The 27,009-nt window shown below is 47.0% G+C and overlaps 2 protein-coding genes and 1 pseudogene across 6 annotated transcripts in view; 1 reads left to right on the forward strand and 2 right to left on the reverse strand.

Annotated features, from left to right (window-relative positions):
• Nucleotides 1–1,744: 1,744 nt before the first annotated feature.
• LOC110296853 (alpha-1,3-mannosyl-glycoprotein 4-beta-N-acetylglucosaminyltransferase-like protein MGAT4E) lies at nucleotides 1,745–11,500 on the reverse strand. 5 transcript variants are annotated; one of them, XM_085830109.1, is made up of 5 exons: nucleotides 11,366–11,500; nucleotides 11,030–11,113; nucleotides 8,822–8,953; nucleotides 8,392–8,488; nucleotides 1,745–3,500 (listed from the first exon to the last, which is right to left on the reverse strand). In XM_085830109.1, exons 3-5 carry the CDS (start codon nucleotides 8,927–8,929, stop codon nucleotides 2,338–2,340), a joined length of 1,368 nt encoding a protein of 455 aa, XP_085686235.1. In that variant the 5' UTR covers nucleotides 8,930–8,953; nucleotides 11,030–11,113; nucleotides 11,366–11,500; the 3' UTR covers nucleotides 1,745–2,337. The 5 variants fall into 5 exon arrangements, with proteins under 5 accessions (XP_085686235.1, XP_021021303.1, XP_021021320.1 ...); XM_021165644.2 differs by lacking the exon at nucleotides 11,366–11,500 and adding an exon at nucleotides 11,206–11,263; XM_021165661.2 differs by lacking the exon at nucleotides 11,366–11,500 and having other exon boundaries at nucleotides 8,825–8,953; nucleotides 11,030–11,250.
• A 2,596-nt stretch (nucleotides 11,501–14,096) lies between these two features.
• On the reverse strand, nucleotides 14,097–14,653 carry LOC110296875 (splicing factor 3B subunit 6 pseudogene; annotated as a pseudogene).
• A 7,973-nt stretch (nucleotides 14,654–22,626) lies between these two features.
• Kdm5b (lysine demethylase 5B) overlaps nucleotides 22,627–27,009 on the forward strand; it is a 74,864-nt gene continuing 70,481 nt past the window's right edge. Inside the window, exon 1 of the mRNA XM_021176317.3 lies at nucleotides 22,627–23,022. Coding sequence (XP_021031976.1) covers nucleotides 22,819–23,022 — 204 coding nt within the window. The 5' untranslated portion in view covers nucleotides 22,627–22,818. The remainder of the gene's footprint in view (nucleotides 23,023–27,009) is intronic.

A 27,009-nucleotide genomic window follows, 5' to 3' on the forward strand; every position in this document is an offset into this window, starting at 1 on the left:
ACATCTAGACTCAGAATGCCAGGGGTTGTTCTATGGTTAACATAGAGAGAGGCACGCATAGGTTTGCTGACTGGTCCACAGAACAGCCCAAGCCTAAAGTGATGTGGTAAATAGGACAAGTTCCACAAGTTCCCTCAAAGAGGAGTCTTGAGGGAAGATGCAGGGGATTGATGCTAATCCCAAAGATGGGAGGACCCAAGTTATCGTGACCAAATTAATTAAAGCAAACTTTTCTATTTGTGTACATGGGTTGCCTCCCACTAAGGTTCAAAGGCTCAGCACTGGATGTGATGAAGGCTTTTCTAGCTCAGGGGGACAGGGGTTCCAAATGGGGGATTTGGCCGGCAAATAGTCCGGATTACAGGAGCAGAACATATGCACAACAGGTTAGTCCTAATGGCCTCCTGAAGCAAAGGTGGGCATAACAAAGTAGTCACAACAAGATAGTCCTAGGTAGCCATATAACCTTTGGAAGCAGAGGTAGGGTTGCACGTTGGTCATAAACAACTTTTTGAAATGAAGACATGAACGACATTCCTGGAACAGGCAGTACAGAACCATTTGTAGTTAAGGTTACAGGTGGGGCATAGCCTTGAGAAACAGGTTTAACCATAAACAGGAATGAATCTAGTTTGTCTTCACTATAAGATGGCTTTTGAGCCTAAGATGGAGGCAGGCTGGTTCTCCAATTAATATTTTGAGTCTTGACAAAGGGAAGACACCTCCCTTAGTTCTTCAGGTAGACAAAGCAGGTGCCTGGCTGGCTGAGGGTTTGGGGTGTGGCAGCTGGTGATCGGTTGCCTCAGACTTGGGGCTAAGGGGAATGAAGAAACTGGAGGTTTGGCTGCCTCTGATTTGGTGGTTTTTGTTTTTGTTTTTTCCAGCAGATAAAATGCCTGCTGTGTGTCAAGACCTCGGTGAGGCCTCAGGCACACAGGGATAAAGAAAATAGGCATGCCATTTCTAACCTCAGAAAGCATGTGTTTGGGGTCTAAAGAGAACTATGAACCTTAAACAGCCACACCTCTATAAGACCTGCAAAACAGGAGACAGAGGTGCTAAGGGAGCAGGTAACAGGGCTTGACCTTGGTGGCCTTGGTGGTGGCAGAAAGAAACTAAGGACAAGTGGTCAGCAAGGTGGAAGAGATTCAGGCCTTGGCCAGAACAGGGCCCATCTGAAAGAGCCAGGGCTGGGCATGAGCTCAGCTCCACAAAAGGTGCTGGGGGGACTCTGGCACAGACAGTGGTTAGCCATGAGCTAAGCAAGGTGGCTGCGCTCAAAATGCCTGTAACGCAGCAGCTTTGGGAAGCCACTGAAGAACTTTAAAACTTTCTTTTAATCTTTATTTTGATTTTATGTGTTTGGATATTTTTCCTGCATGCATGTCTCTACACCATGTGTGTACAGTGCCTTCAGAGACTAAAGGAGGGCATTGGGATCCCTTGGAACTGGAGCAGTAGACAGTTCTGAGCCACCATGCAAAGACTGGGGAATCAAATGAGGGTTCTCAGCAAGAGCAGCCTGTGTTTGCTTTATTTATTTATTTATTGATTGATTGATTTATATGTGAATACACTGTCACTATCTTCAGACACTCCAGAAGAGTGCATCAGATCCCATTACAGATGGCTATGAGCCACCATGTATTGCTGGGAATTGAACTCAGGACCTCTGGAAGAGCAGTCAGCGCTCTTAAACGGCTGAGCCATCTCTCCAGCCCCCTGATGAACTTGGGTGACATCATGACCCCATGTGAAGTATTTTTGCTTTATGATTATGAGCCCTCACACATTAATCACACCTGATTGTCACAGTAGCTCTACAGAGATGTCACCTCTGTCTTATATCCCAGACCCAGTGGTCTCCCACAACTAGACCACATCACCCCCACCCTTCCTTCTGGTACCAGAGAATACCTGTCTCATACCCACACAGATGGAAGGAAGGTGATAGGCGATGTTGCTAGTGGGAAATCAGGGGACCTGGCTTCTCTGTCCTATCTCTTGTGACATATTGCTTCTTGCATCTCAGGTTTCTTAAAGTAGCCTAGCCAGAAGGGAGGGAAGCCTACTCTGAGGCCTTTTGGTTGGAAAACCCCGCCCCTCCCTTCTCACCTGGGGCAGGGGTGGCAATAATAGAAATGTCCTACATGTCTGGGCCTGTCTGAGCCTTCCTCTTCAAACCCAGTGAGCAGGGTGCGTAGGGCCGCCAAAGGCTGAGACTGAGGCTGCTCCATTTGGGAAGGAGAGCCTGCTCTCCTGTCTACTGTTCCCTTGGATTTCTCAGACTGGCTAGATGAACTGGTTTGAGCTTTTAATTGTTCATACGCTGATACATCAACTGTCGTCGTCGTCATCATCATTGTCTCTTTGGACATCTTTTCTGTTTTTGGCATTTTCCCCCCAGATGTAAATATGCCTGATCATGAGACCACCGACCTGATTAGCATTCACTGCCAGCTTCACGCAGCTTACTTTACACCCAATGCTTTCCAGAATGAACTGATCCATCTGCCCTTGCACAAGCCGGCCCAGCAGGGTAAAGCTGGTGCATTGTGGCGGTGTTCCTTCAGGATCATAGCCTAGCTCCACCTGTCCTTTTTCTAGGATGTACTTTCCATCCGTGATGGAGCCCGTTCTTACTTGTACTCTGTTGAGGTTCGCTGGATTGTTCAAAATCACTGTCAAATAGTTCCCTGTAGTGACATTGTAGGACCAGAAGAACGACTCATCCAGAGTATAGGCCTTCTGCGGGGAGTGGGTATCAGAGAACCTCATATCTGTATAAACAGTTCCACTGAGGGTATATGGATCAGGAGGATCCTTTTCGTGGCCTACTAAGGTCTTGTTCTCAAAAGTGAGGTGAGTCAACCTGTGGTAAAAGAGAAATGGTCGGCAGAGGATGGAACTTTGCTGGCCCAGGAGGGTGCGGAAGTGGAGGAGCAGCCAGCTGAGAGATCGCTCCTTGTGGAAGAGGAGGAGGAAGTGGGCCAGGAGTGGAAGGTCCCTGCTGTGGAGAAGTTTGCCCAGGAAGCCCATGTTAGAGAACTCGAGGAGCACCCATGTGTTGGGCTTCCTGTAGCCCACCTTCGAGCGAATGTGGTTGACAAAATTGGGGGCACAAAAGACATTGTCCTCTATCAAGAGGAAGTAAGTGGAGAGCTTCGTGGCAAAGCTCATTAGGAAGGCATGGTCTACATTCTGCTTGGAGTAGACCTGCCCCCGAGAGACCTCGTTCTGGGTATCGTTCACAGCGGGGTAGGCATCAGGTGGGGCGTGGATCAGTAGCAATTGCCCTGTCAAGATCTGGGCCCTGTAGAGACTTGAAATCCGGATGATAGTTCTCCTGATCCAGGTGGGGTCAGAGTCAGCCAGGTGGACCAGCACTGTCATTTGTTTCTGCTCGGATGTGGACGAGGTGTGGTACAGGGAGGCCAGTGTATCCAAGAGGCCATTTGGACCCTCTCGTGACTCTGAGGTGATCCCCACTGTCAGCCATGCTGAGAGGTGAAATAGAGACAACTGTCAGTGGACGGTAGTGATGAGAGTGTTCAAAAAGATTAGAGAAGCCAATGGTGAGACTCACGGTGAGGCAGGACGGGAGCCTCACCTTGGTACTAAGGAAGCAGAGGCAGGAGGACCATGAGATCGGTATGGGCTCTAAAGCACAGTGAGACCCCATCATAAATAAAACAAACCCTAGAGTACTAGAGAGTAGGCCCTCTCTGGAGAGGTGGCTCATTCTCTGGTCTTGCAGAAGACACTAGTTTGGTTCCCTGTACCCGTGTTAGGAAGCTTACAACTGCCTGTAACTCCAGCTGCCACATTCAGCACCTCCTTCTGGCCTCCATGGACACTGACCCACACATGTGTGCAGACTCACTCACAATCAAATCTTAAAGATCAGAGGATGCTATTTGGGATGTTGTTCTTTTCTTTACTTGGCAAAGCCTGCACATTTTGCTACTCTTTCTCTCTCTCTCTCTCTCTCTCTTTAAATAGCTCTAGAGTTCTGTTTAAAGATCAACTTATTTATTTTTATTTATTGTTTTATTTTTACTCATTTATTTATTTAATGTGAATTGGTGTTTGTCTGTATGTAAGTCTGTGAGAGTATCAGATCCCCTGGAACTAGAATGACAGACAGTTGTGAACTGCTATTTGAGTGCTGGGAATTAAAAGAGGGTCCCCGGAAAGAGCAGTCAGTGCTCATAACTTGCTGAACCACTTCTTTGGATCCCATTCTTAGTACTCTTAAATGTGGTCAGCAGTCCAGAAATTTTAGCCTCATCTGCAACTTTATTAGACCTACAGAATCCTGAGGCCATCTTCAGAATATGTTTAAACTATATCACTTGTATATATTTAAGACTTAAAGAAATACCAAGCTAATTGCTGCTGTATCCTTCTGAATATTTTTTTTCTAAGAGCAGGTTTTTGCTAGGCATGGTGGCCTGTGCCTTTAATCCCAGAACTTGGGAGGCAGAGTGGGGTAAATCTCAGTTTGAGACCAGCCTGGTCTATACAGTGAGTTCCAGGATAGCCAGGGCTACACAGAGAAACCCTGTCTCAAAAACAACCAACTGGGCTGGAGAGATGGCTCAGCAGATAAGAGCACTGACTGCTCTTCCAAAGGTCCTGAGCTCAAATCCCAGCAACCACATGGTGGCTCACAACCATCTGTAATGAGATCTGACGCCTTCTTCTTGAGTGACTGAAGACAGCTACAGTGTACTTTCATATAATAAATAAATTAATCTTTAAAACAAAACAAAACAACAACAGCAACAAAAATCAACCAACCAATCAACCACTACCACCACCAAGTCAAGGTCTTTCTGTGTAGACCTTGCTGCCCTGAAACTCACTTTGTTGTCTAAGCTGACCTTGAACTCTCAGCAGTTCTCCTGCCTCAGCCTCCTAAGTGCCGAGATTGCAGCTATGTGCCAGCATGTCCAACCCTTCTTACTCTTCTTAAACCTGAAGCTTATGGCTAAAGATCTTGATAAATATCTGCTAATTGTTATGGTTATTATAATTCCTTCTGCTTTAAGCCTTTCAGCCAACCTATTTTCCCAATGGTTCCTTTAAAGAAGATACATTATTAAAAAAAGAAAGGAAGGAAGAAAGAAAGAAAGAAGAAAGAAAGAAAGAAGAAAGAAAGAAAGAAAGAAAGAAAGAAAGAAAGAAAGGAAGGAAGGAAGGAAGGAAGGAAGGAAGGAAGGAAGAAAGAAAGAAAGAAAGAAAGAAAGAAAGAAAGAAAGAAAGAAAGGAAGGAAGGAAGGAAGGAAGGAAGGAAGGAAGGAAGGAAGGAAGGACTTTTTCTAGAATCCAGGAGTCCAAGGCTTTTCTATTGTTCTCGTGCACTGTCTTGGGTTTTGCCAACGTGACACAAGCTACAGTTATCCAGAAAGGAGGACTATTAATTGGAAAAAAAAATGCCTTCATAACTTGGGCCTGTAGGCAAGTCTGTGGACGTTTTCTGGATTAATGATGAGTGTAGGAGGGCTCAGCTCCCTGTGGGCGGGGCTACCCCGGCAGGTGGTCCTGAGGTATGGAAGAAAGCAAACCGAGGAGACAAGCAGCAGCCCTCCATGGCTTCTGAGTCAGCTCTTGCCTCCAGGTTCCTGTGAGTCCCTATCTCAACTTCTGCATGTGGAAGCTGACAGAGCTCTTGCCCCCCACTTTGGTGCTCAGATACTCACACACCTGGGAGAGCACCCCAATCTATGCTGTTCTATTTCCCCAGCCAAGGATTTTTACCCCAGTTCTGCCACTTCTGACTGTGTTGTTGCCTAATTCCTTTTGCCCCTGAGCTTAGTCCTAAAACCCATAAAACGAAAAGAATTTGGGCTCAGTGATCTAAGACTCCTCTGCCTCCACTATTCTTTAATCCAGTAATTGCTCTTTCTTTTTTTTTTTTTTTTCGATACAGGGTTTCTCTGTATAGCTCTGGCTGTCCTGGAGCTCACTTTGTAGACCAGGCTGGCCTCTAACTCAGAAATCCACCTGCCTCTGCCTCCCAAAGTGCTGGGATTAAAGGCGTGCGCCACCACGCTCGGCCTTGCTCTTTTTTACAGTGACTAACTTTATTTTTTTCCCCATCAGTGATTTAATCTTCCTTTTCACTGATATATTTTGTTTAGTCATTGAATTCCTCTACCTAAAAATGCATGTAGGCCACAACTTTTTTTTTTTTAATATTTCAACTAATTTCTCTTCCCTTTTATTTATATGCTCTAAAGCTGGGCATGAGAGTACATACCTTTAATCCAAGCACCTAGGACATTGAGGTGGGAAGAGCTTAATTCAAAGCCAGCTTGAGATACGTAGTAAGGAAGAGGCAAGCTTTGGCTACATAGTGAGACCTTATCCAAAAGCTTGACATGCAAGAGGACCTGAGTTCAGTTCATAGCGCCCAAGTGTAAAAGGATTTTAATCCAGCAACATGGCTACTCTGGCTGGAACACAGAGGCAAACAGATCTCTGAGTTCGAGGCCAGCCTTGTTTAGGTAAAGAAAAGCTTTGGTCCAGGCATGATGGTGCGTGCCTTTAATCCCAGCACTCAGGAGACAGAGGTAGGAGGCTATCAGAGTTCCAGTCATTTTGGTTGAGTCTGTGAGCTGAGAGGCAGAGCAGGAAGACAGAGAAGGGTTGAAGTTGATTCAGTTAGTTGAGTTCAGTTCAGTCAGTCAGTCAGTCAGTCCAGTGGAGTTGAGGTCAGTTCCATTCAGTTCATGCAGTAGAAACAGTTGAAGCCAAAGAATGGGGAGCCAGAAGATTAGAACAAATTGCTGGAGTTAGTTTGAGGCTAAGCAGAGCAATTCAGTGAGAAGCTGAGAGAAGCCAGTTTGAATCAGTCAGCTTGGAAAAGATTTTGAACCAGAACAGCTGAGTTGAACCAGCCAGCTAGAGTTCAGAAAGAGCGAAAAAGGGTGAGCTTGTTCAGCAGTAAGCCTCTGAGATGACAATTATATGTGACAAATAAAAGTTACATTCACACACAAGCCATGTAGCTCACAATACCTGCAACCACAGCTCCCAGGGATCCATACATATTCCTATACCATTGTACATGTACACATGTATATTTGTATATGTACAAAAACCAATGGCTGAGGCCACCCACTCCAAAAAAGGCCACATGAGAGCAGGAGAGATGGCCCAGTGGTTAAGAGTGCCTACTGCTCAGAGGAGCTGTGTTCAGTTGCTAACACCCACCTGGCAGGCTTACAACTGCCTGTAACTGCAGCTCCAGAGACTTTGATGCCCTCTTTTAGCTTCTGTGGACACTTGTACTCCTATACATATATCCATAGACAGAGACACATGCATTCGCTTAATTAAATATAAAATATAATGCACTGTATGATGGTGCATGCCTTCAATCCCAGAACTCAAGAGGCAGAAGCAGGAGGATCTCTTGAGTTCAGCCTTGTCTACATAGTGAGACCATTTTCCAAAACGAACAAACAAAAAGCCACGGGATCATCCACTCCCCACCTCCACCCATCCCACAGGAGGCACACAGCCAACCATTCCTAGGACAGAATCATAATTGCAGATTGAAATGTTAAGTTACACAAGGGAGTTATACTACTTGTTTACCCAAAGTGAAGACGTATGGTGTGGCAGATGAGAGTCTATACAATGTAAGATGAAGAAATATAATATGTGATCAAGATATTGTTTCTAAGCTGAGCGTGGTGGCGCACGCCTTTAATCCCAGCACTCGGGAGGCAGAGGCAGGTGGATTTCTGAGTTCGAGGCCAGCCTGGTCTACAAAGTGAGTTCCAGGACAGCCAGGGCTATACAGAGAAACCCTGTCTCGAAAAACAAAATAAAACAAACAAACAAACAAAAAAGATATTGTTTCTACCTATTTTATTTTATTTTATTTTTTAGTGTTTTTGTATGTGTGTGTATGAGTGTTATGTGTGTGTGTGGTGTATGGTATGTGTGTTTGTGTGTATGTGTGTGTGTGTGTGTGTGTGAGACCGACAGAGAGGGAGGGAGGGAGGGAGGGAAAGAGAGAGAGAGAGAGAGAGAGAGAGAGAGAGAGAGAGAGAGAGAGAGAGAGAGAGAGAGAGAGAGAGAGAGATAGATTCTGGAAATGTGAACTCAGATCCTCAGGAGGAACAACAAACGCCCCTAACCACTGAACTATCCTTCATCCCCTGATCCCACCTATTTAAAACAACTACCTCTATCTGTCCTTCCTTATACTCCTGACTTGTCAATGTCCTAGGATGGGGAGGGAGCTGTCAGGCAGGTTCAAGTGTTCCTGGACACATGGCCTTTTCTCCTCCTGCCCTTCTCTTTCCCATCCTCTTCCCTCCTGTGGTCCTCCTCTTCCTGGGACACCACATCCTCCCTCTTCCGGGCACTCACTTTTTCTTCTCTGCTGGATTTCTTTCAGATACTTGAAGGTGATGTTCTGCCAGTCATCTAGTGATCTGAAATTATTCTTACTGCCATGGTTGATCACCTGGACCATTGACAAAGGCAAAAAATATAGCTCCTTTCATAAAACAACAGACTTTTTCTCTCCCAACTTCCCATGTGCCTTTTTAGGTAGAGAGAGTACAACGCAGTGCCTGGCCTTGAGCCAGAAGATCCATGGGCCCTGGTAGACTCTCTTTGTCTCTTACCTTGAGAAACATGACAAGCAAATGCAGCTAGTTTATGGAATAATGGGTAGATCCACACCCAGCTCCACTCAGAGGGAGTGGAGTTTGGAAGGAAAGTTCAGGGGCCTTGGGCAGCCTGCCTGTCCTCAGTCCTCCCTCCATGCACTTCCAGTTTCCCAGAGAATAGTCACCACATTTTTGACATCTTCATTTTCCTCAGGGATTTGCAGGATGGTGAAGAGCCACAGGAATATGAGGGCCACAGAGGCTCTGAAGCAAGTCCTGACAGAACAGTGCATTGTGTCTGCACTGGGATAGGGCTCCTACAATGAGAGGTCAGTATACATATGGGAGACCAACTGCTCTCCCCCTTGCCCTATCCTCCCCACCCCTAAGAATACTGCCTCCCCTCTCCCCTAAGAATACTGTTAATTTACATGAACACACACTGGTCTAGGAGCCTGACAGAACACAACCCTGTTCCCTTCCTAGAGAGAGAAGGTCACCTATCCTGTGATGACATGACATATGCTGCCTCTCTTCATCTATTTGTTTGGAGTTTCAACTCTCCCAAACTTTCCCCTTCTCAGAATGATAAGTGCTAGCTGGAATGTTATTAGCATGCCAGTTTGTACTAGGAAACAGATGGGCATTGTATTCTCTGCATTTAAAACAAAAAATAAAAGTCAAACTATTAGCCAGGCAGTGGTGGCTAACAGTTTGTTTTTGTTTGTTTGTTTCATGACAGGGTTTCTCTGCATATCTCTAGCTGTCCTGGAACTCCCTGTGTAGACCAGGCTGCCTCCTGAGTGCTGGGATTAAAGGCCTGCATCACCACCACCCGGCTTAAAGATCTTTCTTTCTTTCTTTCTTTCTTTCTTTCTTTCTTTCTTTCTTTCTTTCTTTCTTTCTTTCTTTCTTTCTTTCTTTCTCTCTCTCTCTCTCTCTCTCTCTCTCTCTCTCTCTCTCTCTCTCTCTCTCCTTCCTTCCTTCCTTCCTTCCTTCCTTCCTTCCTTCCTTCCTTCCTTCCTTTCTTTCTTTCTTTCTTTCTTTCTTTCTTTCTTTCTTTTTCATTTTTTTATTTTATTTTGTTTTGTTTTGTTTTGTTTTTGAGATAGGGTTTCTCTGTATAGCCCTGGCTGTCCTGGAACTCACTCTGTAGAACAGGCTGGCCTCGAACTCAGAAATCTACCTGCCTCTGCCTCCCAAGTGCTAGGATTAAAGGTGTGCGCCACCACTGCCCAGCTTATTTATTTATTTTATGTATGTAAATACACTGTCATTTTACTCTGGTGAGAGGAGAGCATTGGATCCCATTACAGATGGCTGTGAGCCACCATGTGTGAATTGAACTCAGGACCTCTGGAAGAGCAGCCAGTGCTCTTAACTGCTGAGCCATCTCCCCAGCCCCCAAAGATATTCTTAATATAGTCCTGTCTTTACTCATACTTAGGCCTCAATTAGAACAGGATTCTGTTTCCTTGAGTAAGGTAAGTGAGTGTTGGGTTACTGGGACACAGGCCAGCTCAGGCTCAGAGGTGCCTGCATCGAGCCCTATTCTTGAGTATCTTTTCTGATTGCTCCTCAGCCTTGAGAAGCAAGGCTCCCATGGGCCTTGTCAACGAATTCCATTCTTGGCCTGCATACTCAGGACACAAAAAAGAATTGTAGTCCTGTGGTTTCTGCGCTCCAGTGGCCACAGTATCCTCCAATCTCCTTCATTCTCAGCAATGTTTCCCATCTTAGTAGGCTTTAATATTTTTAAATTAATAAACTTGTTAATTAATATTATTACCCTTTGTTTTTTTAGAGGCAGGGTCTCTCATCAGGATAGCTCTGGCTGTCCTGAAACTGCTTGCTTCTACCTCCAAAGTGGGAAGATTAAAGGACATATGCCACACCAGGCCTAAATTTCTTTCTTTTTTCTTTCTTTCTTTTTTTTTTTTTTTTGATTTTTCGAGACAGGGTTTCTCTGTGTAGCCCTGGCTGTCCTGGAACTCACTCTATAGACCAGGCTGGCCTCGAACTCAGAAATCCGCCTGCCTCTGCCTCTGCCTCCCGAGTGCTGGGATTAAAGGCCTGTGCCACCACTGCCTGGTGCATCTCACCCTCTTGAGTGCTGAGCCCTTCCTCAGTCCAGAGTGTTGTGATAGGCATTAACATGCATCTCTCCCCTAATTTTTTGATAATAGTTACAAAAAAACCTTACTCATAATAAGATTAAACTTTCTTCCCTGTCTTCCTTAAGGCTTTTTGTCATGTGAGTGATTCACTTATGAAATTCTGTATAAAACATCCAGATGAACAGACTTCTCCAAACCATAAATACATGGACAAGTATGCTTAATGGAAAAGGGTTATATAACTACAGTTAAAAGCCCTCAGCACAATAGACATACCTCGGTTCACTTCAGTCCTGCCTGTGACAGTGTTGGGCAGCAGAGAATTCTTTTCTTACTCAACCCTCGCAGGTCAACGCTGTTCTGTAGAAGGCAGAACAAAGGGCAAGAGGAGCTGGAAAGGGAGTCAGTCACTCTAGGAGTTAAGGACAGCGCCTGAGGTCTCTGCTGCTTACTCGCCTGAGCTCAGCTCCCTCTGTGATGTTACTATTCTGTCCCAGTCCCCCACTCCCACCCCCACCCCCACCCCCACCCCCACCCCCACCCCCGACTCAGAGCATCAGAGGGGCATAGGTACTGGATACGTGCGATGAGTGTGTACTTCATAATCCCTACCTACAAATTATTATTTGCCCTAAAAAGGCAGCAGGGGCTCTCTTTGAACGGAGAAAAGAGATGCAGAAACCACCTTGCAGAGAAAACAGCGCACAGAGAACCACCGCGCCTGCCCCATCATACAGTGCGTCTGTCCTGGCGGGCGACTCCGCCCAGTCTCTCCCAGTCCCACAGGGTTCCTTCCTGGCCTCCTACTTCTACTCCCTCTCACCTTCTGAGTTTGTCAGCCTTGCTTTCATCCTCTTTCTTTTGCACGATCTCTTCTCCCTCTCTACTGGGCCTTTGTCATCATGGAAAAAGCAGGTCTGTTATCTTCCTGAGGAAGGAAAGTCAAAAAGAATAATACCTCTCTTGAACTCATGTTTCAAGTTCTGTCCCACTTCTCTGAAATTCTACACAGCAGGTCCTTGGGAGCGTGGACTTTAGCCCACTTTGAATTCTTTCTCAGCAGATCTACAGTTTTGATTCCGCCTGGAACTGCTTCCTTTCTGACACCTACCTTCCCTGGTTTATCCTTTTCCTAATGCATCAATGAACATGGTCCTAAAGCTTTATTTTCCTTCTCACTCTCTCTGGCTAATCCCAGCCTTCTGTGTGTGTGTGTGTGTGTGTTGCTGGATGTAGTGAGTCCTTATCTCAAAACAAAGCAAAATACAAACAAACAAGAACCCCAAACAAACCAAACAACTACCCCCAAAGCAAAAATTATAAATCAAAGAAGGCTGGGAGAGATGGCTCAATGGTTAAGAATACTTGCTGGTCCTGCAGAGAGCCCAGGTTTGAGTCATAGAACCCACATGGAGGCTCAAAACAGCCTGCAACTCTAGCTCCGGGAAATCTGATGCTTTCCTCTGACTTTTACATGCATTACACATGCATGTGGTATATACATACATACATACATACATACATACATACATACATTACAAACAAACATGTAGGCAAAAAATATACATAAGATACTTTAAAAAATTAAAATTATAGATAAAAATCTAGTGTGGTAGCATATGCCTGTAATCCTAGCACTCGGGAGTCTAAGGTAGGAATATCATGAGTTAGAAGCCAACATAGACTTCATAAAAAGACCTGTCCAAAAACAGGAAAATAGCCAGCCGTGGTGGCGCACGCCTTTAATCCAGCACTTGGGAGGCAGAGGCAGGTGGATTTCTGAGTTCGAGGCCAGCCTGGTCTACAGAGTGAGTTCCAGGACAGCCAAGGCTATACAGAGAAACCCTGTCTCGATGTCTCGAAAAACTGAAAAAAAAAAAAAAAAAAAAAGAAAAAGAAAAAAAAGAAAGTCCTGGTTCCTGGCTATGGCCTGCCTGTGAGGTTTCTTTCTCTAGACTTGGAGGCTTGTTTTCTTGGAGGATGGCCCATAAGGCATATAGGACTCTGGAACATGTGGTTCTTTTAGAATGTTCCTGTGTAGGTTTACCCCATTGCTGCTCCTTCCCTGCCACTGAGCCAGGAGCTCAGATGTGCTCTTTGCTGCCCTGCACCAGTCACTGACTAATGGAGCCCAGCGCCACTTCAGGACCACTTCAGTCCTTCCCTACCTATTGGGTGGTCTGTTAAGTTTTCCTGAGCATCTGTTGCTATGATTATTGTCTGTCACCGTTCACTAGCCTAGAATTATAAGCTCCAGAAGGGCAGACATTTGGAACTATGTCTATAGCATTTTGCAGAGAGTACCTGGCTGGGTGAACCATGCTCAACAAGTCTTTTATATTAGCTCATGGTTGTGAGAGACTCCTAATAGTTGACAGTAATCTATTCACCAAAAAACCACGATGACAGTGCCAGGAGCCAGAGAAGGGTTATGGGCAAACCACGGTTAAAGCACGCAGGGGACCTCAGGATAGCCAGGGCTGTGTAGAGAAACCCTGTCTTGAGAATGCAAAAATTAAAATAAAAACAAATAAAAATAAAAAAAACCCAAACAAACAAACAGCAGATTATAGGCCCAGACAAACTAGGCTAGAATCTGCTTCTGTTTAACTTTTTCATGTGATCTTGGTTAAATGACTCAGTCTTTCTGATGCCCAGCTCCTCCCCTATCAAGGGAAGATGACAGATGACTACCCTCAAGTGCCTAAGGGTTCTTTTGTTGTTTAAGACAGGATCTCATGTAGTTCATGATGGATATGATTTTACTCTGTAACTAAGGCTGGCTTTAGACTCCTTACTTGTATTGGCAACCCATAACCTGCAGCTCCAGATCCAGGGCTCCAGCACTCTCTATGGGCACCAGGCACATGCGTACATGCAGGCAAAACACTCATATACATAATCTAGTGGTGCACACCATCAACCCCAGCGCTAGGGAGACCGGTGTGGTGGATCTCTGAGAGTTCAAGGCCAGCCTGCCTTAAATAAGTAACTAAAGAAATAAAGCATGTTTGAACTTCTGATTTGTGAGCTTTCACCTCTCAAGGGCTAAGATTATGGCTCTAGGGTTTTTGTAAGAACTTAAAGAATCATCCACACACTCACTCTCGGCATGTACCAGGAACTCCATGAAATTGTACTACTCTTCTTCTTCTTCTTCTTCTTCTTCTTCTTCTTCTTCTTCTTCTTCTTCTTCTTCTTCTTCTTCTTCTTCTTCTTCTTCTTCTTCTTCTTCTCCTTCTTCTTCTTTCTTCTTCTTCTTCTTCTTTTTACAAAAAAGCTACAAGTTTATTAACATTATATTTTCTAATGCTAGAAAACTCTCACACAAGTCATTCTAGTTCTCAAATAAGAAATCACCGTATTCAGTACTAATTACAAAGGAAGAGAACAGGGAACCAGGACCACGCGTGGCTGCTAGTCACTTGGGAGGATCTGTGTTGATGCCATACTTTTCCTTGAGAAGTTTCAGCTGCTCCTCCTTCTTCTTGGTGTCCATCTTCTGAAATGCCCGGTTAGCATTGTAATACAAAACCACAAGGTATCTGTTACAAACGTTGAATCCTGATAGGTGGTCGCAGGCATTCTTAGCATCAAAGATGTCTTCATAGACCACATAGGCTGTTCCTCTGGTTTCAGGTGTATTCCCTACTCTGATTTGACTCATAGGTCCATATTTCCCAAATATATCATACACGTCTTCTGCTGTGATTTTGTATGGCAAATTCCTTATATACAAAATCCGATTTACTTCAGGTGGGAGGCAAATATTCGCCCTCTTAGCTGCTTGCATCGCCATCTTGGCGGGCTGATGTAGGTTACCGTAAGATCCCTCTGGATATTTCTAAACCTGATCGCCTTCTTGGGCGACACGGCGTCAGATACAGGGTATTTACAGCTAGGTAGCCTGGAAGCTTTTACAGCCGAAATTGTACTCTTCTATATAAGGAATCTCTCACTCTTGACTGGGTCTCACTCAGTAGCTTAGAGGCTGCCTTGACTTCATGCCAATCCTCCTGTCTCAGCCTATCAACTACTTGAATTACAGGTAGTCAACAGTCACCACTCTCTGCCATGGAAGTCAGCTTGGCCTTCTTTTCGTTGAATGTTTGAAAACTCCAGCTCCTTGATTTCTACATTGCTGTCCACATTGTACTTTTGGATACACAACTACTCAGAGAGACTGTCTGTCTGTCTGTCTGTTACTGCCAGATTCCTATTTCTCTGAAGGATTTAGAGGAGGCAGAAACAAACAAACAAAATGGAGAGAATAAATCTGAGTGAGACCTGACACCTCTCGAGGTCCTCCTTAACATTGCAGTTAGGGGCGGTTGTCAATCTGCCCCACAGTGTTGGTCTTGGATGTCCTCGCTAAGGACTTGAATTTGGCTGAAGTCAGAATTCTCCTCTAATCCTGGGAGGATGAACCATACCTGCAGGTTGGAGATGGTGAGGAACACATCCCCCTTTGTGTCCTTGTTTGGGGACTAAGGGAACTCATCCGCCCATAGCTGTCATCTGGCCGATGGAGAGGCTGGTGCTCCACACAGTCTGGCCACATTGTTTGAAAATCTGAATTAAAAAAAAAAAAGAAAAGAAAAAGAAAGAAAGAAAGAAAAAAGGAGAGCTCAAAAAATTTCAAGTTAGTTGGGCCAGATTTAATTCCAGGCAGAGAGGCAGGGAGATCTCTGTGAGTTCAGGCCAAGTTTACATTGGAAATTCCAGGCCATTCAGGGCTATATAGCAAGAGTCTGTATAAATGGGGTGACCAAACAAAACAAAACAAAACAAAAAAACAGTGTGGTGGCACACACTTGTTATCCCAGCATCTGGAAGGCAGAGGAAAGAGGATCAGGAATTCAAGGTTATCCTGGACCACATAGTTCAATGTCAGCTCAGGATACCATCTCAAAAACCCCAAACAAAACAAAAACTGGAAGAACTTACATACATCTTGGCCTTATGCTTGGCACTTATTTTGCCTAAGGTGTTATGAGATGGAACATAGCCAAGGTGGGGAGGGGGGGAGGGGAGGGGTTGAGTGGGGAGTGGTAATCCTGTCACCCCAGCACTACCAATCAAGTTCTGAGCGAGACTACATAGAGAAACTCAGTCTCAATAAACAAAAACAAACAAAAACAAACAACAAAAAGATGTGGATCACAAAGTGGCTCCTGGGTGCGATAGGCTGTGAACAGAGTGGGGAGGAGGATGAGGGGAAGAATGCAAATGAGTGAGCCACAGTAAAACTCAATCAGAAGCGCCATGGTATAATTTCTAGCTTTCTATACCGTGGGGACAGTGTTTCAGGGGTCAGCGAGGAGACGGGGGAGGGAGGGTCAGTGGCTGAAATGAAAGATTAGGTATTTGAGGAAGACTTGCTATAGGTAATTTCTTTTTTTTTTTTTTTTTTTTTTTTTTAGATTTATTTATTTATTATATGTAAGTACACTGTAGCCATCTTCAGACACTCCAGGAGAGGGCGCCAGATCTTGTTACGGATGGTTGTTAGCCACCACCATGTGGTTGCTGGGATTTGAACTCTGGACCTTTGGAAGAGCAGTCGGGTGCTCTTACCCACTGAGCCATCTCACCAGCCCCGCTATAGGTAATTTCTAAGGGCTCTCTAGGGAAAAAAAACCAATAGGATTTGTGCCTATGTACCCATACATTTGCATCACTTAGATATATCCGTATATCAAGAAAGAGACCGATTTGAAGGAATTTGTTTAAACCACATACATTTATTGACAATTCTGGAAGCTATATGCCCAAGATCAGAATGTTAGCTTGTTATTGGGACTCTTTCTCCAAGGCCTTTCTCTCCCCTTGGCTTGTGCCTGGTGGCCTTCCAGCATCTTCACCTGCTTGTCCCTCTGTACCTTCGTACATCTTTTTTTTTTTTTTTTTTTTTTTTTCCAGACAGGGTTTCTCTTTATAGCTCTGGCTGTCCTGGAGCTCACTTTGTAGACCAGGCTGGCCTTGAACTCAGAAATCCACCTGCCTCTGCCTCCCGAATGCTGGGATTAAAGGCATGTGCCACTATGCCCGGCTTCGTACATCTTTTTAAAGTTGCCAAAACTGTCAGAAAAACTAGCCTTAGAGCAGTCTATTCTCAAACACAGTCCATCATGGGTCACAAAAAAAAATCAACTTCACAAGGCTCAACCAGCATACAGGTACATCACTGTATAAGGAGATTTTGTGAAATGGTTGCTCCTATGTAAACAAAACACCGGAGATTACTACAGTCATGGTTTGTAGCCACAGCAGCCTAGAAGGGAGTTGTGGGACCCAGGCAGAAGGTGAAGGCACAGCTGACTGGAGATGAGGTGAGGTCCCTGTGTCTGATAGTTTTCAGAAGCCAGCCTAGTGTTTGGGAAAGATCAAAGGCAGGTGCTGACTTTGCCATTCTCATCCTGGCTCAGCTGTTATTAGTGTGATCTTGGCTGATTAATGGGAGTCTCAGTGTCTCTTTTTTCATATGGTTGGTGTGTCTAGAAGACTATGAATGACTCCTAGCTATTGGCCCTGACTTTTGATAGAGCAATAGAGCAATAGAGCAATATTGCAGTATTTCAGCTCTCTCTCTCTCTCTCTCTCTCTCTCTCTCTCTCTCTCTCTCTCTCTCTCTCTCTCCCTCCCTCCCTCCCTCCCTCCCTCCCTCCCTTTCTATGCATTAGTTGTTCGTGTCAGGGAAGGAAAATGTAAAAACAAAAAAGGGAGTCATGCTATACTGAACATACAATGTAATTTGGTTGGTTGGGGAATTTCAATTAGATAGATACAGAGAAGGTTCCAGCGTGTTATATTCCAGATACAGAGAAGTCTAAACACTTGAGCTATCTGAGGGACAGGACATGCTGAGAGGAGTTAGGGGAGCAAAGGGGTAGTATGACTTTCTTCTCACCCTTCAGGAGCACAAGATTGTTCTTTGCCTCAGAACTAAGGGAGGTTGAAGCAGGAGGATTGCTGTGAGTCTGAGGTCAGTTTGTGAATCTGAGGCCATTTTGAGCTGCATAAAAAGACCCTGTCTCCAAAACAAATCATAAAAATATTAAATACTGTTCCTTGAGAGGCTCAGGCCTCCAAAGTGGTCCAACCGGAATGGGAAGAAGCACCCGAAGCCCAAGCCTTGGTGAGGGCTACCTTGCGCCTCCCAGCCCGTGGGTAGGGCCAGCACCACCGTGGGAACATTCCATATGAGAGTGTCTGATCCACACAAGGGTCTAGTTCTTTGGGTTTCACACCCAGTTACACCGACGGTGTAAGTTTTCTGCCTTGCAGTTGAGCTGCTGAGTCAGCAGAGATTCCGGGAGTGGCGAGGGGCAGGGTTTGGGACTGTACGTAGCTCTGCTGTAGTTCCAGTCTAGGAGAGGCCTTCCCCTCCTCCCCTCCCTTGTATGTGTACCTCAGAAATGTGTAGGGGTGAGGCGGTGGTGGTGTTTAGAAGATGCTTCCCCCAGACCAGACCTGCTTTCCAAGGTCAGAGCCCATAATGAGACCCTTTATCATGGTGTCAGCCGGGGGTGGGGACCAAGAGAGTACAGCTATCCCACAGAGAAGGCCTTGCAGCCGAGAGGGAGGGATACTGGCTCCAGTGGAATTAAGCAGAGGAGGGAATGGGGAGGAAGCAAGCTTTATCTTCCTGTATTCTCACACTGTGTGGGCTGCCCAACACTTCACCACCGAGTTATTGTGAGACGACTAGATTCTTCTCGGTGTCCAGCTCAAAGCTTCGTCCTCAGACAGTTGGAGTCACAGAAACTCAAGGCCATCTCCCCTCCCTTTCTACAAATATTTGTGGAGCAACTCCCACGTGCCTGGTACTGACTTACGCCTTCCCTCTAGCGGCTTACCAAGGGGTGGGGCACGTGCTGAGGAGTTAGCAGGGACTCCGCTGGGAAACGGATGCCGAGCTATAAAACTATCAATAAAGAGTAGCAACGAGACCTTTGGAAAGACACAAAACAAGCAAAGCAGAGGGACGTCCCACGGTTGCTCCGGGGACACCTGACACCAAATATTCCAGAGTACGAAAGGGGCTGAGTTCTGATGTCACTGAACTGGAGATGAGAAACTGAGATGGTGCATTGCTGATACTTGGGAAAGCAGAGGATGGGGACCGGAAAATACGGGTAGTAGTAGACCCGACGCACTACCAGTAAGGCCAGGGCGGAAGGAAGGCACACGGACGACACCGGAGCCCCGTCGAGGCAGCAGCGCTGCGGAGGGGGGTGGGGGAGCGGGACCGACACGTGCGCTACGTGCTGCGCTAGCCGCCGCCCCCTCCCGGGCTTCTGGGGAGCCAGGCCTGCTCCCCCCCCCGCCCCCCATCTGTGGCTCAGACCCGGAGCGCGGCGGGAGGGGTGGGGGCGACATCGACGGAGAGCGAGAGGAAAAGTCCTTCCTCGCGTTTGGAACCCAGAAGCCTGGTCTCCACTGCACGGCGACCGGAAGGAGGACCAGCGCCTCTTAGACCAGCAGGCAGATTTAGGGCACAGGCTGCGCTCTTGGGGTGCAGGCCGGAGTTGGAACTCAGCCTGCTGGGGGAGGTTGAGGTCTGACGGCTGATTGGGCCGGATAAAGACATCGATCCCTAGGGATGTATCTAGAGGCTCTCCAGCACTCATGGGGTGGTTGGGGGACGGAGTCCGGGGCGGAGGCGGAGTGTTGTCCAAGAGTAAGGAGGGGGGTTCCTGGAGACGTGGCACTCTGAGCGGGCTCGGTTCTACTCCGGCCGCCGGGGCTGCAGCCCCTCTTTCCCCGAAAACCTGGCGCTGTGGCTCCGCCCAGCCCTCGCTCCCAGCCCTCTGGGAGCCCGAGACCAGGCACCTCCAGGCCGGGGTTACCCAGGTCCGGCCTCTGGGGCGTCCAGCCGGCCCTGCACTAGACAATGCGGGCCGGGCCCCGCCCCCGGAGGCTGAGTCGGCTCGGGCCGCGGCCAATCATCGCCTGTGGCTAGGCTCTTTAAAAAAAGAAGAGCCGGCCGCGGTGTGGCTGTCAGCTGGAGAGGGATCCCTCCGCCCATGTAAACACACATCATAAAGGGCAAGGGGAAGCATCTTCTGAGGGGCGGGGGAGCGGTTGCCTTTAAGTAGAGATCCCTCTCAGGCCCTAGGTTCTCTTGACTAAGCTTGGCAACCGCCGGCTCCCTCAGCGTTTCTCTGGTTGATCTGAGACCACTAGCATCTCATCATTTAGGATCACTACCGGAAATAGAGGAAGCAGCACTAGTAGACCTTGAAAGTTGGGAGAGAAGATGCCTAGGTCATAGACAACTGAGAGACTTCCTAAGTTCGTACCCTCCAGTTACATACCCACAATTTATGTCCAGAGGTCTGAAAATTATAACCTACTTGGTTTGTAGGATGCCAATGTCAAAGGTGAAAGTACTGTCCTTTCCCAAAGCAAAGAACATGACAGAAAGTCAACTCCAGCAAGACCCCCAAACACACACAACGTTTATAACATCCAGGGTCAGGGCCAAGTGCGAAAATAAAAGATTTTTCTTTTCAATCAACATGACAGATCATCTGAAATCTTAGCCTTTGGGAATGAGGTCAGCCTGGGCTTCATTGTGAGTTCCAGGCTAGCTTTGGCTACAAGTATGCAATCCCGTTTCAATTTTTCCCCCTCAATACATTATCACGGAAAAAAAAAATCAGCAAGGTTTAAAAATATGGCAAGCTGGGTGAGGTGACATGTCTTTAATCCTAGCACCTCTGAGTTAGAAGCCAGCCAATATGTGAGTTTCAGGCTAGTCAGAGCTACATAGTGAAACCTTGACTCAAAAATGCAAATTCTAGACTTTTCCCCTAGGTTTCCCACGATTTTATAACCTGCTGTAATTGTTTTTAATGAACAGATTATTGACTGTTTCTTGGGTTCCATCTCATCTGCAGCAGCAGAGGAGAGTACTTATTCAGGCTCCAAATCCCTGTAGAGCTAAGACAAGTTTTGCCTTCTTCAAGAATTGCTGAACTGTTTTAGAGGCCGGGTACCTCGATGGAACTTATTAAAGACTGGGGCTTTTCTCCCCTTCACTGAAAAATGTTTTGTATTTTGTATTTTTTATATTTAAAAAAAATTTAAAAATGTGTGTTGAGCTGCAGGGGTCTGCAATCCTATAGGTGGAACAACAATATGAACTAACCAGTACCCCCAGAACTCGTGTCTCTAGCTGCATATGTATCAGAAGATGGCCTAGTTGGCCATCAGTGGGAAGAGAGGCCCCTTGGTCTTGCAAACTTTATATGCCTCAGTACAGGGGAATGCCAGGGCCAAGAAGTGGGAGTGGGTGGGTAGGGGAGTGTGTGTGGGGGGGAGGGTATAGGGGACTTTTTGGGATAGCATTTGAAATGTAAATGAAGAAAATATCTAATAAAAAATTTTTTAAAAATGTGTGTGTTGCTTGTAGGGGCCAGGAGAGACATCAGAGCCTCTGAGGCTGGAGTGAAGAGGCAGCTGGGAGCTGATGGGCATTGATCTGGAAACTCAGTTTACATCCTCAAATGCAAATGCCCTTAATCTGCTGAGCCGCCTGCCTCTGTCTCTCCCGGCTTGGTTTTTGATGCGGGAGCTCATTATGCAGGTCTGGCTGGCCTGGAACTTTGTGTAGGATTAAAGGTGTGTGCCACCACATCTAACTTCTCTTTCCATTTTTAAGCTGAAGAACCATAACCATGGTCTCTGTGTGATGGGATATATCTGTAATCCCAACATTTAAGAGGTAGAGGCAGGAGGATGATCAGGAGATCAGAGTCATCTTTGGCTATATATAGAGTTCCAGGCCAGCCTAGATCATATTAGTCCTATTAAAACCTAAACCCAGAGGCTAAGAGTGATGGTCTATTCTGAAAGGAGGGCTGTGGAGCCACTGATCCCTCCTTATACAGTGGCAGGTAGTCTTTCCACGAGTTTGGTTGCTTTCTAGATTAAAGAAATCATTTTTGTGTTCAAGTTCTACTTATGACCTGACTTTTTCTGGGGCCATCCCCCCATCTTTGGACTTCATAGTTACTTAACCTCTCAGCTCTTCCGTTACTTCCTCCGAAACACTGGGATTAAACCTTCAGTTCTGATCGCTTTCCTTCAGACCTGTTGTACCTTTTAGCCTGTTGAAAATCTGTGTAGCAGAGACATCTCAGGCTCAGCCTGTTCAGGGGTGAGTACATCTTCCCTAGAATGACATGCGCATGGATGCTTGTCCCAGGGATGCCATCTGTCAGACCCTTAGTATGCTATTCTTCTGGTCCCTTCCTAGTCTAGCTTTTATTTCCTACAATTTCACTTTAACCTATAGCGCTGCTGAATTTATTTAGGCCCCATCATTCCTTGATTGGATTATTTCAAGATTCTTTTGCTCAAGTCCAACCTTGTATATGTGTAGATTTCTGTGCAACGACCCTACTTTCCAGTAAATTGTCTGAACTGTTGGATTTGGTCAAATGCTTAATCCCCTCACAGACAAAACAATCTCGAGAAGCACTTGCACTTTACACAGTGTCTAGGATAAGCAAGTGCTCGAAGAGTTATTACTATCCTCATTACTCTATGTGTCTGTCCTTGCTGTTCCTTGTGTTCAAGCTGTTTTCTCTACCTGGAGAATCCTCCAATTTCAGTACTCTGCCTCTCGGGTTTTACTAAGCAAATCTTTCGTGGCAAAATATATGACGTGATTGATGGATTGTAGCTCTGTTCTCCCTACTAGACTGTTAACTTCTTGAGAGGAAGAATTCTGAAACTTCAGTGGTCAACTGAAGCATTAAGGATAAACATCCAAGGCGGAAGGCCCCTGCCCCTCCCGGTTAGGGGGCGGGGCGAGACCTGGCTCGGGGTGGCAGCAGGGACTTTTTTCCTCGCCGTGGCGGCGGAGGCGCACGGCGTGGGGTAGCGGCAAGACGTCGTCGGAGGAAGGCTGAAAAAGCCCTAGGTGTTGCCGTTGCTAGTAGAAGTCGGACCTGTCGCCCGAGCTGTGCGTCTGCACGGGTTTCGGACGGAGCGGAGCTCGCTGCCGCGGTTGCGGAGCCTGCCCTGTGCTCGCCCCTGCCCAGGTCGCGGTGATGGAGCCGGCCACCACGCTGCCCCCAGGCCCGCGCCCGGCGCTGCCCCTCGGGGGCCCGGGCCCGCTGGGAGAGTTCCTGCCTCCCCCCGAGTGTCCGGTCTTCGAGCCGAGCTGGGAAGAGTTCGCGGACCCCTTCGCTTTCATCCACAAGATCCGGCCCATAGCCGAGCAGACTGGGATCTGTAAGGTGCGGCCGCCGCCGGTGAGTCAGCCAGCACCCCGGATCCTGCTCGCGGCTGGGGGAGGGAGCGAGGACGCGCGGCCCGGGAGGCCGGAGGCGCGGGGGCGGGGAGCGGTCGTCCGGCGGGCCCGGTCAAGTTTGGGGTGGCTCCGAGGGTGGGAGATGCGGCGGTGGGAGGAAGGCGCGGGGGGCCCCGTCCCGGGTGGGATGTGGGCCGTGAGGACCGCGGGCTCCGGCGGGGCTGCCGGAGGGGGCTAGGTCGGTGCGGCTCCGGGGGCCGGTGCGTTGCACCGCCCGGCAGCGGTGCGGGCTGGAGTGGTTGGCAGCCGCCGGGGTGGTCGCTGGGGAGTCCTCCCGAGCCCGGCTGAGACGCGGGCGCGGAGGCAGGGCTCTGGGCCCGCACGGCTCCGTGGCTGGTCCTCGCCTCCTTCTCGGGGTGCGGGGGTGTGTGATGGGTGGGGGTGGGGGACTTGCGAGTTGTCGTGTGAGGAGGAAAGTTTTCAATATGGCGGCGGGAGCCCCTGGTCCTTTGTGTGGTGGCGGCGTCGGCCCGAAGCTGCCCTCACCTGAGCGCCCCACCCTCCGGACCCGGGTCCCCCACCACCACCTGGTCCCTCGGCCTCTGGGAGTCCCCGGGGCGAGCTGGGGCAGGGGGCGGCCGGCGCCACTGGGGGAGGGGAGGAGCCGCCGGGCCGGTCTGGAGCGGCTGGCTGAGTGGTGGTGGGGGTGCAAGGGTCGGGGTGGGGGGACGACACTTTGAGGATGGTGGGGGCAGGCCAGGCGGCGGGGGCCCTGATGCTCGCGGGTCCTGGCGGACGCTCCCACACGGACTTGGGGCCGGACTGCTTTGCTCCCGGGGGGAGGGGGGAGGCCTGGCTGGGGCTGAGGTGGAGAGGCTGTGCTTGTAGGGGAGATGTCAGACGAGCTCTTGGGGATTTCATCCTGGTCCCTAGCTTTCCCTACTCGGCCTTCCGGGCGGGGGCTCTAGCGCCTCGAGCTTGGGGGGGGCTCTGAGGGGTGGGGTGTCCCCAAGACGGCCCTAACGGCTGCAACGTCCGCGGAGAGCCCGGCCCACTCCTTCCCCGTCCCCCTCCCCGCGCCCCCTCCCCCCGCAGCCGGAACTGGATGCGCTGCGACGCCCCAGGTTTCTCGCCTACCTTTTGGGATGACCTGAGTCTGAGTTGGCCTAAACGACCGTTGGACCGGCCGGGTCGGTTGGAAAGGTTTAACTGCCTTGCCTACCGTTTAAGAATTTTCTATCTTCCCCTGCTCTCAAGTGGAAGAAGACCCCCCCCCCCCCCACGCCTTTTACCCCTTTCTCCCTTAAACTTGCTCTTTGTAATGGCATTTTGAGTTAGGGGATTGTGTACGTAGACGTTCTAGAAAAGATGTTTGCGAGAGATCCCTGAATAAAGCCTTATCTTCTCACCACCCCCACGAAAGAAAAATTAAGACACAGATACCATATTTTAGTTGCTCTTGGACAACTTTGAAAGCAGAAAGGAAATGCCTCAGAAAATAACTGGCCAGGTCAGCTAGTATGGGGGAAATGTTTGGAAATAGATTCATTTCTTCTGGTGAAATGGACAGGGCGATGGAAGGTTTCTGTTACTGGAGAGGCCTGCAGAAGTTACAGCCTTGCCTGGTTAGACCTAGGGTTTTGATTCTGAAATGTGGACCACGTTTCAAACATTGAGCAATTTAGCTTTATCTTAATGTACCAGGAAAGATGAGTGTGAGTGAGTGACTGTTGCATGTTTGCATTAATGGGATTTTTATCTAGAAATTAGGAAACTTGACTAAGTTATTAGGAACCAAAATCTAAGAGGAGTTAGGGGCCTGTGAGTTGCCCTCCATGTTGGCATTGTGGCGCACTAGGACTGGGTAAGGCCTTTTTCTTACCGTCTTTGCCTTTTATAGAGCTATTTTCTTCGAAAAATAGTTGCTTAGGTTAGGTTTGGCTACCCATTTCCTCATGTGGGCTAGCAGCTTAATGGCAGCCTTTTGGATTTGTGCATTTGTTTTGCTTTTTTCCATTCTGAATGTCACACATGATGGCCACCATTTTCTATTGAGACTACTATATACTACAGCCTGAGAGGAGAAGGGGTAAAGAGGAAGAATAATGTACAAACCTAACTGTTTTGGAGCCTCCTTTGTGTGAAGGAGACTTGCTTCCTCCTTTGTTTAACAAACTCCTGTGTCAGAGTGGAAGAGTTTGCCAGTATTTGCTATTGATAGAACCACAAAAAGAAAACCCAGAAGTTGTAGCTCTTGAACAGAGGGGTCCTGGAACAAAGGCTTCTTAAGAGACCATAAACAGTCTTTGTTTGGGAGATGTTTTGTGTTAGGAAAGCTGGAACAAGTGGTTTCATATAGTTGAAATGTGGCAACAAAATAAACCTTTAAGAAATAAGAAATATTTTTTTATGGTGTAGTCTTTTTTTTTTTAATAATTCCTTTATCTAAATTTCTGTTCATTGAGGTTTTGGAACTCTAATGGCGAAATTTGAATGATTTGGAGGTTGTGGTATACTTTTAGGGGGAGAATTATAAAAGCGTTTCTATTTCCTTTTGTTCTTAGCTTTAACTTTTAATTAATGGTACTTGAATAGCATTGGTCTGTACCTGTTTTCCTAGTGAGGGTCTTAAGCTTCTTTGCTTTTAATTAAAACTTAGGGTGTTTACATTATTTTGTGTATGAGTACATAAGAGTTAACAGAAATTTGTGGAAATACAAAACAGCAAGGTAGCTGATGAAATGATGAGTCAAGACTGTATGCAAACCAAGTTTAAGACAGTAGCCAGAAGAGTGTGAGGGAGAACTAGACTTATTTTCTGAGGTTAGACATTGACTTAATTTTACTTGTTTTTTATTTTCTATAAAATGCAATTATTAAATGTTTAAGTACAAATGTTATTTTCACTGTGTAGTATTTGGCTGCTAAGTAGATAGTTTCTTGAATTTTTCCAGTGTGATAGAAATGTGTGATAGCTTTCAGATACCTAACACAGCTGCAGTTAGGCAGAGTCCACAAACTTCTCCTTCCTTAATGACCAAAAGTTAGATTTAAACCAAGCCCCAGATGGCACAATAAAGACTATTTTTTTAAAGTTTTTAAACTTCTTTTGGTTGTTTTGAATCCCTCGTCTCCATCTTTATAGCCATTACATATAAGACTGTTGGAATGAAGTTGGCATCTTGGAGTGAGCTTGTTAATTCCACTTGGAGAACAAAGAGGAACTTAAAATACACTTTGTAAGAAATGCTAATTACAACATTGCTTGAGGGGTAGGGGCGTGTCTCATTTGGCTGAATCTTTGAACTCAGGTCTGCTGGGGTGTGTGCCACCACACCTACCTCTTTTTTTTTTGGGGGGGGTGTCAAATGTGGACCCCTGCTTGTCCTGGAACCCTCTCTATAGACCTGTCTGGCCTTGAACTTTGAGATCAACCTGCCTCTGCCTCCCTAGTGCTGGGATTAAAGGTGTGTGCCACCACTGTTCAGCATTTTGTTTGTGTACATTTGCACACATGTGTACATGATATACTGCAGTGCACCTGTGGAGGTCAGAAGACAGTTTGTAGATGTAGAACTCTGGACTGTCATTTGGGTTCTGTAATCAAATTCATGAACTTGCTTATTTAATTTGGAGGGCAGTAAAAGTTAAGGATGTTTGGAATATAGGAGTGGGTAGGCAAAAGTTTGCTAAAATGGCAACTTGTTTTTAGAGGGTTTAAAATATATATTAAATACATAGATATGCATATAGACATATAGTCTGTATAGTTTATATGCAATAATGGGATCATTTTATAGACTTGCCACCTTTTCTTTTTTTTTTTTTTTGGTTTTTCGAGACAGGGTTTCTCTGTATAGCCCTGGCTGTCCTGGAACTCACTTTGTAGACCAGGCTGGCCTCGAACTCAGAAATCCGCCTGCCTCTGCCTCCGGAGTGCTGGGATTAAAGGCGTGCGCCACCACGCCCGGCTTCCTTTTTTTTTTTT

The sequence above is a fragment of the Mus caroli genome, unplaced genomic scaffold (genome assembly GCF_978045245.1).
Source record: "Mus caroli unplaced genomic scaffold, Mus_caroli_1 scaffold_1, whole genome shotgun sequence".
NCBI classification, from domain to species: Eukaryota; Metazoa; Chordata; class Mammalia; order Rodentia; family Muridae; genus Mus; species Mus caroli.

Excerpts from the sequence above, each read along its gene's own strand:
- LOC110296853 (XM_085830109.1), bottom strand. The coding sequence starts at position 8,929 with ATGCACTGTTCTGTCAGGACTTGCTTCAGAGCCTCTGTGGCCCTCATA. Across the intron at positions 8,489-8,821 it reads ATGAAGATGTCAAAAATGTG|GTGATCAACCATGGCAGTAA; the intron begins GTGACTATTCTC and ends TCAATGGTCCAG. Across the intron at positions 3,501-8,391 it reads AATCCAGCAGAGAAGAAAAA|CATGGCTGACAGTGGGGATC; the intron begins GTGAGTGCCCGG and ends TTCACCTCTCAG.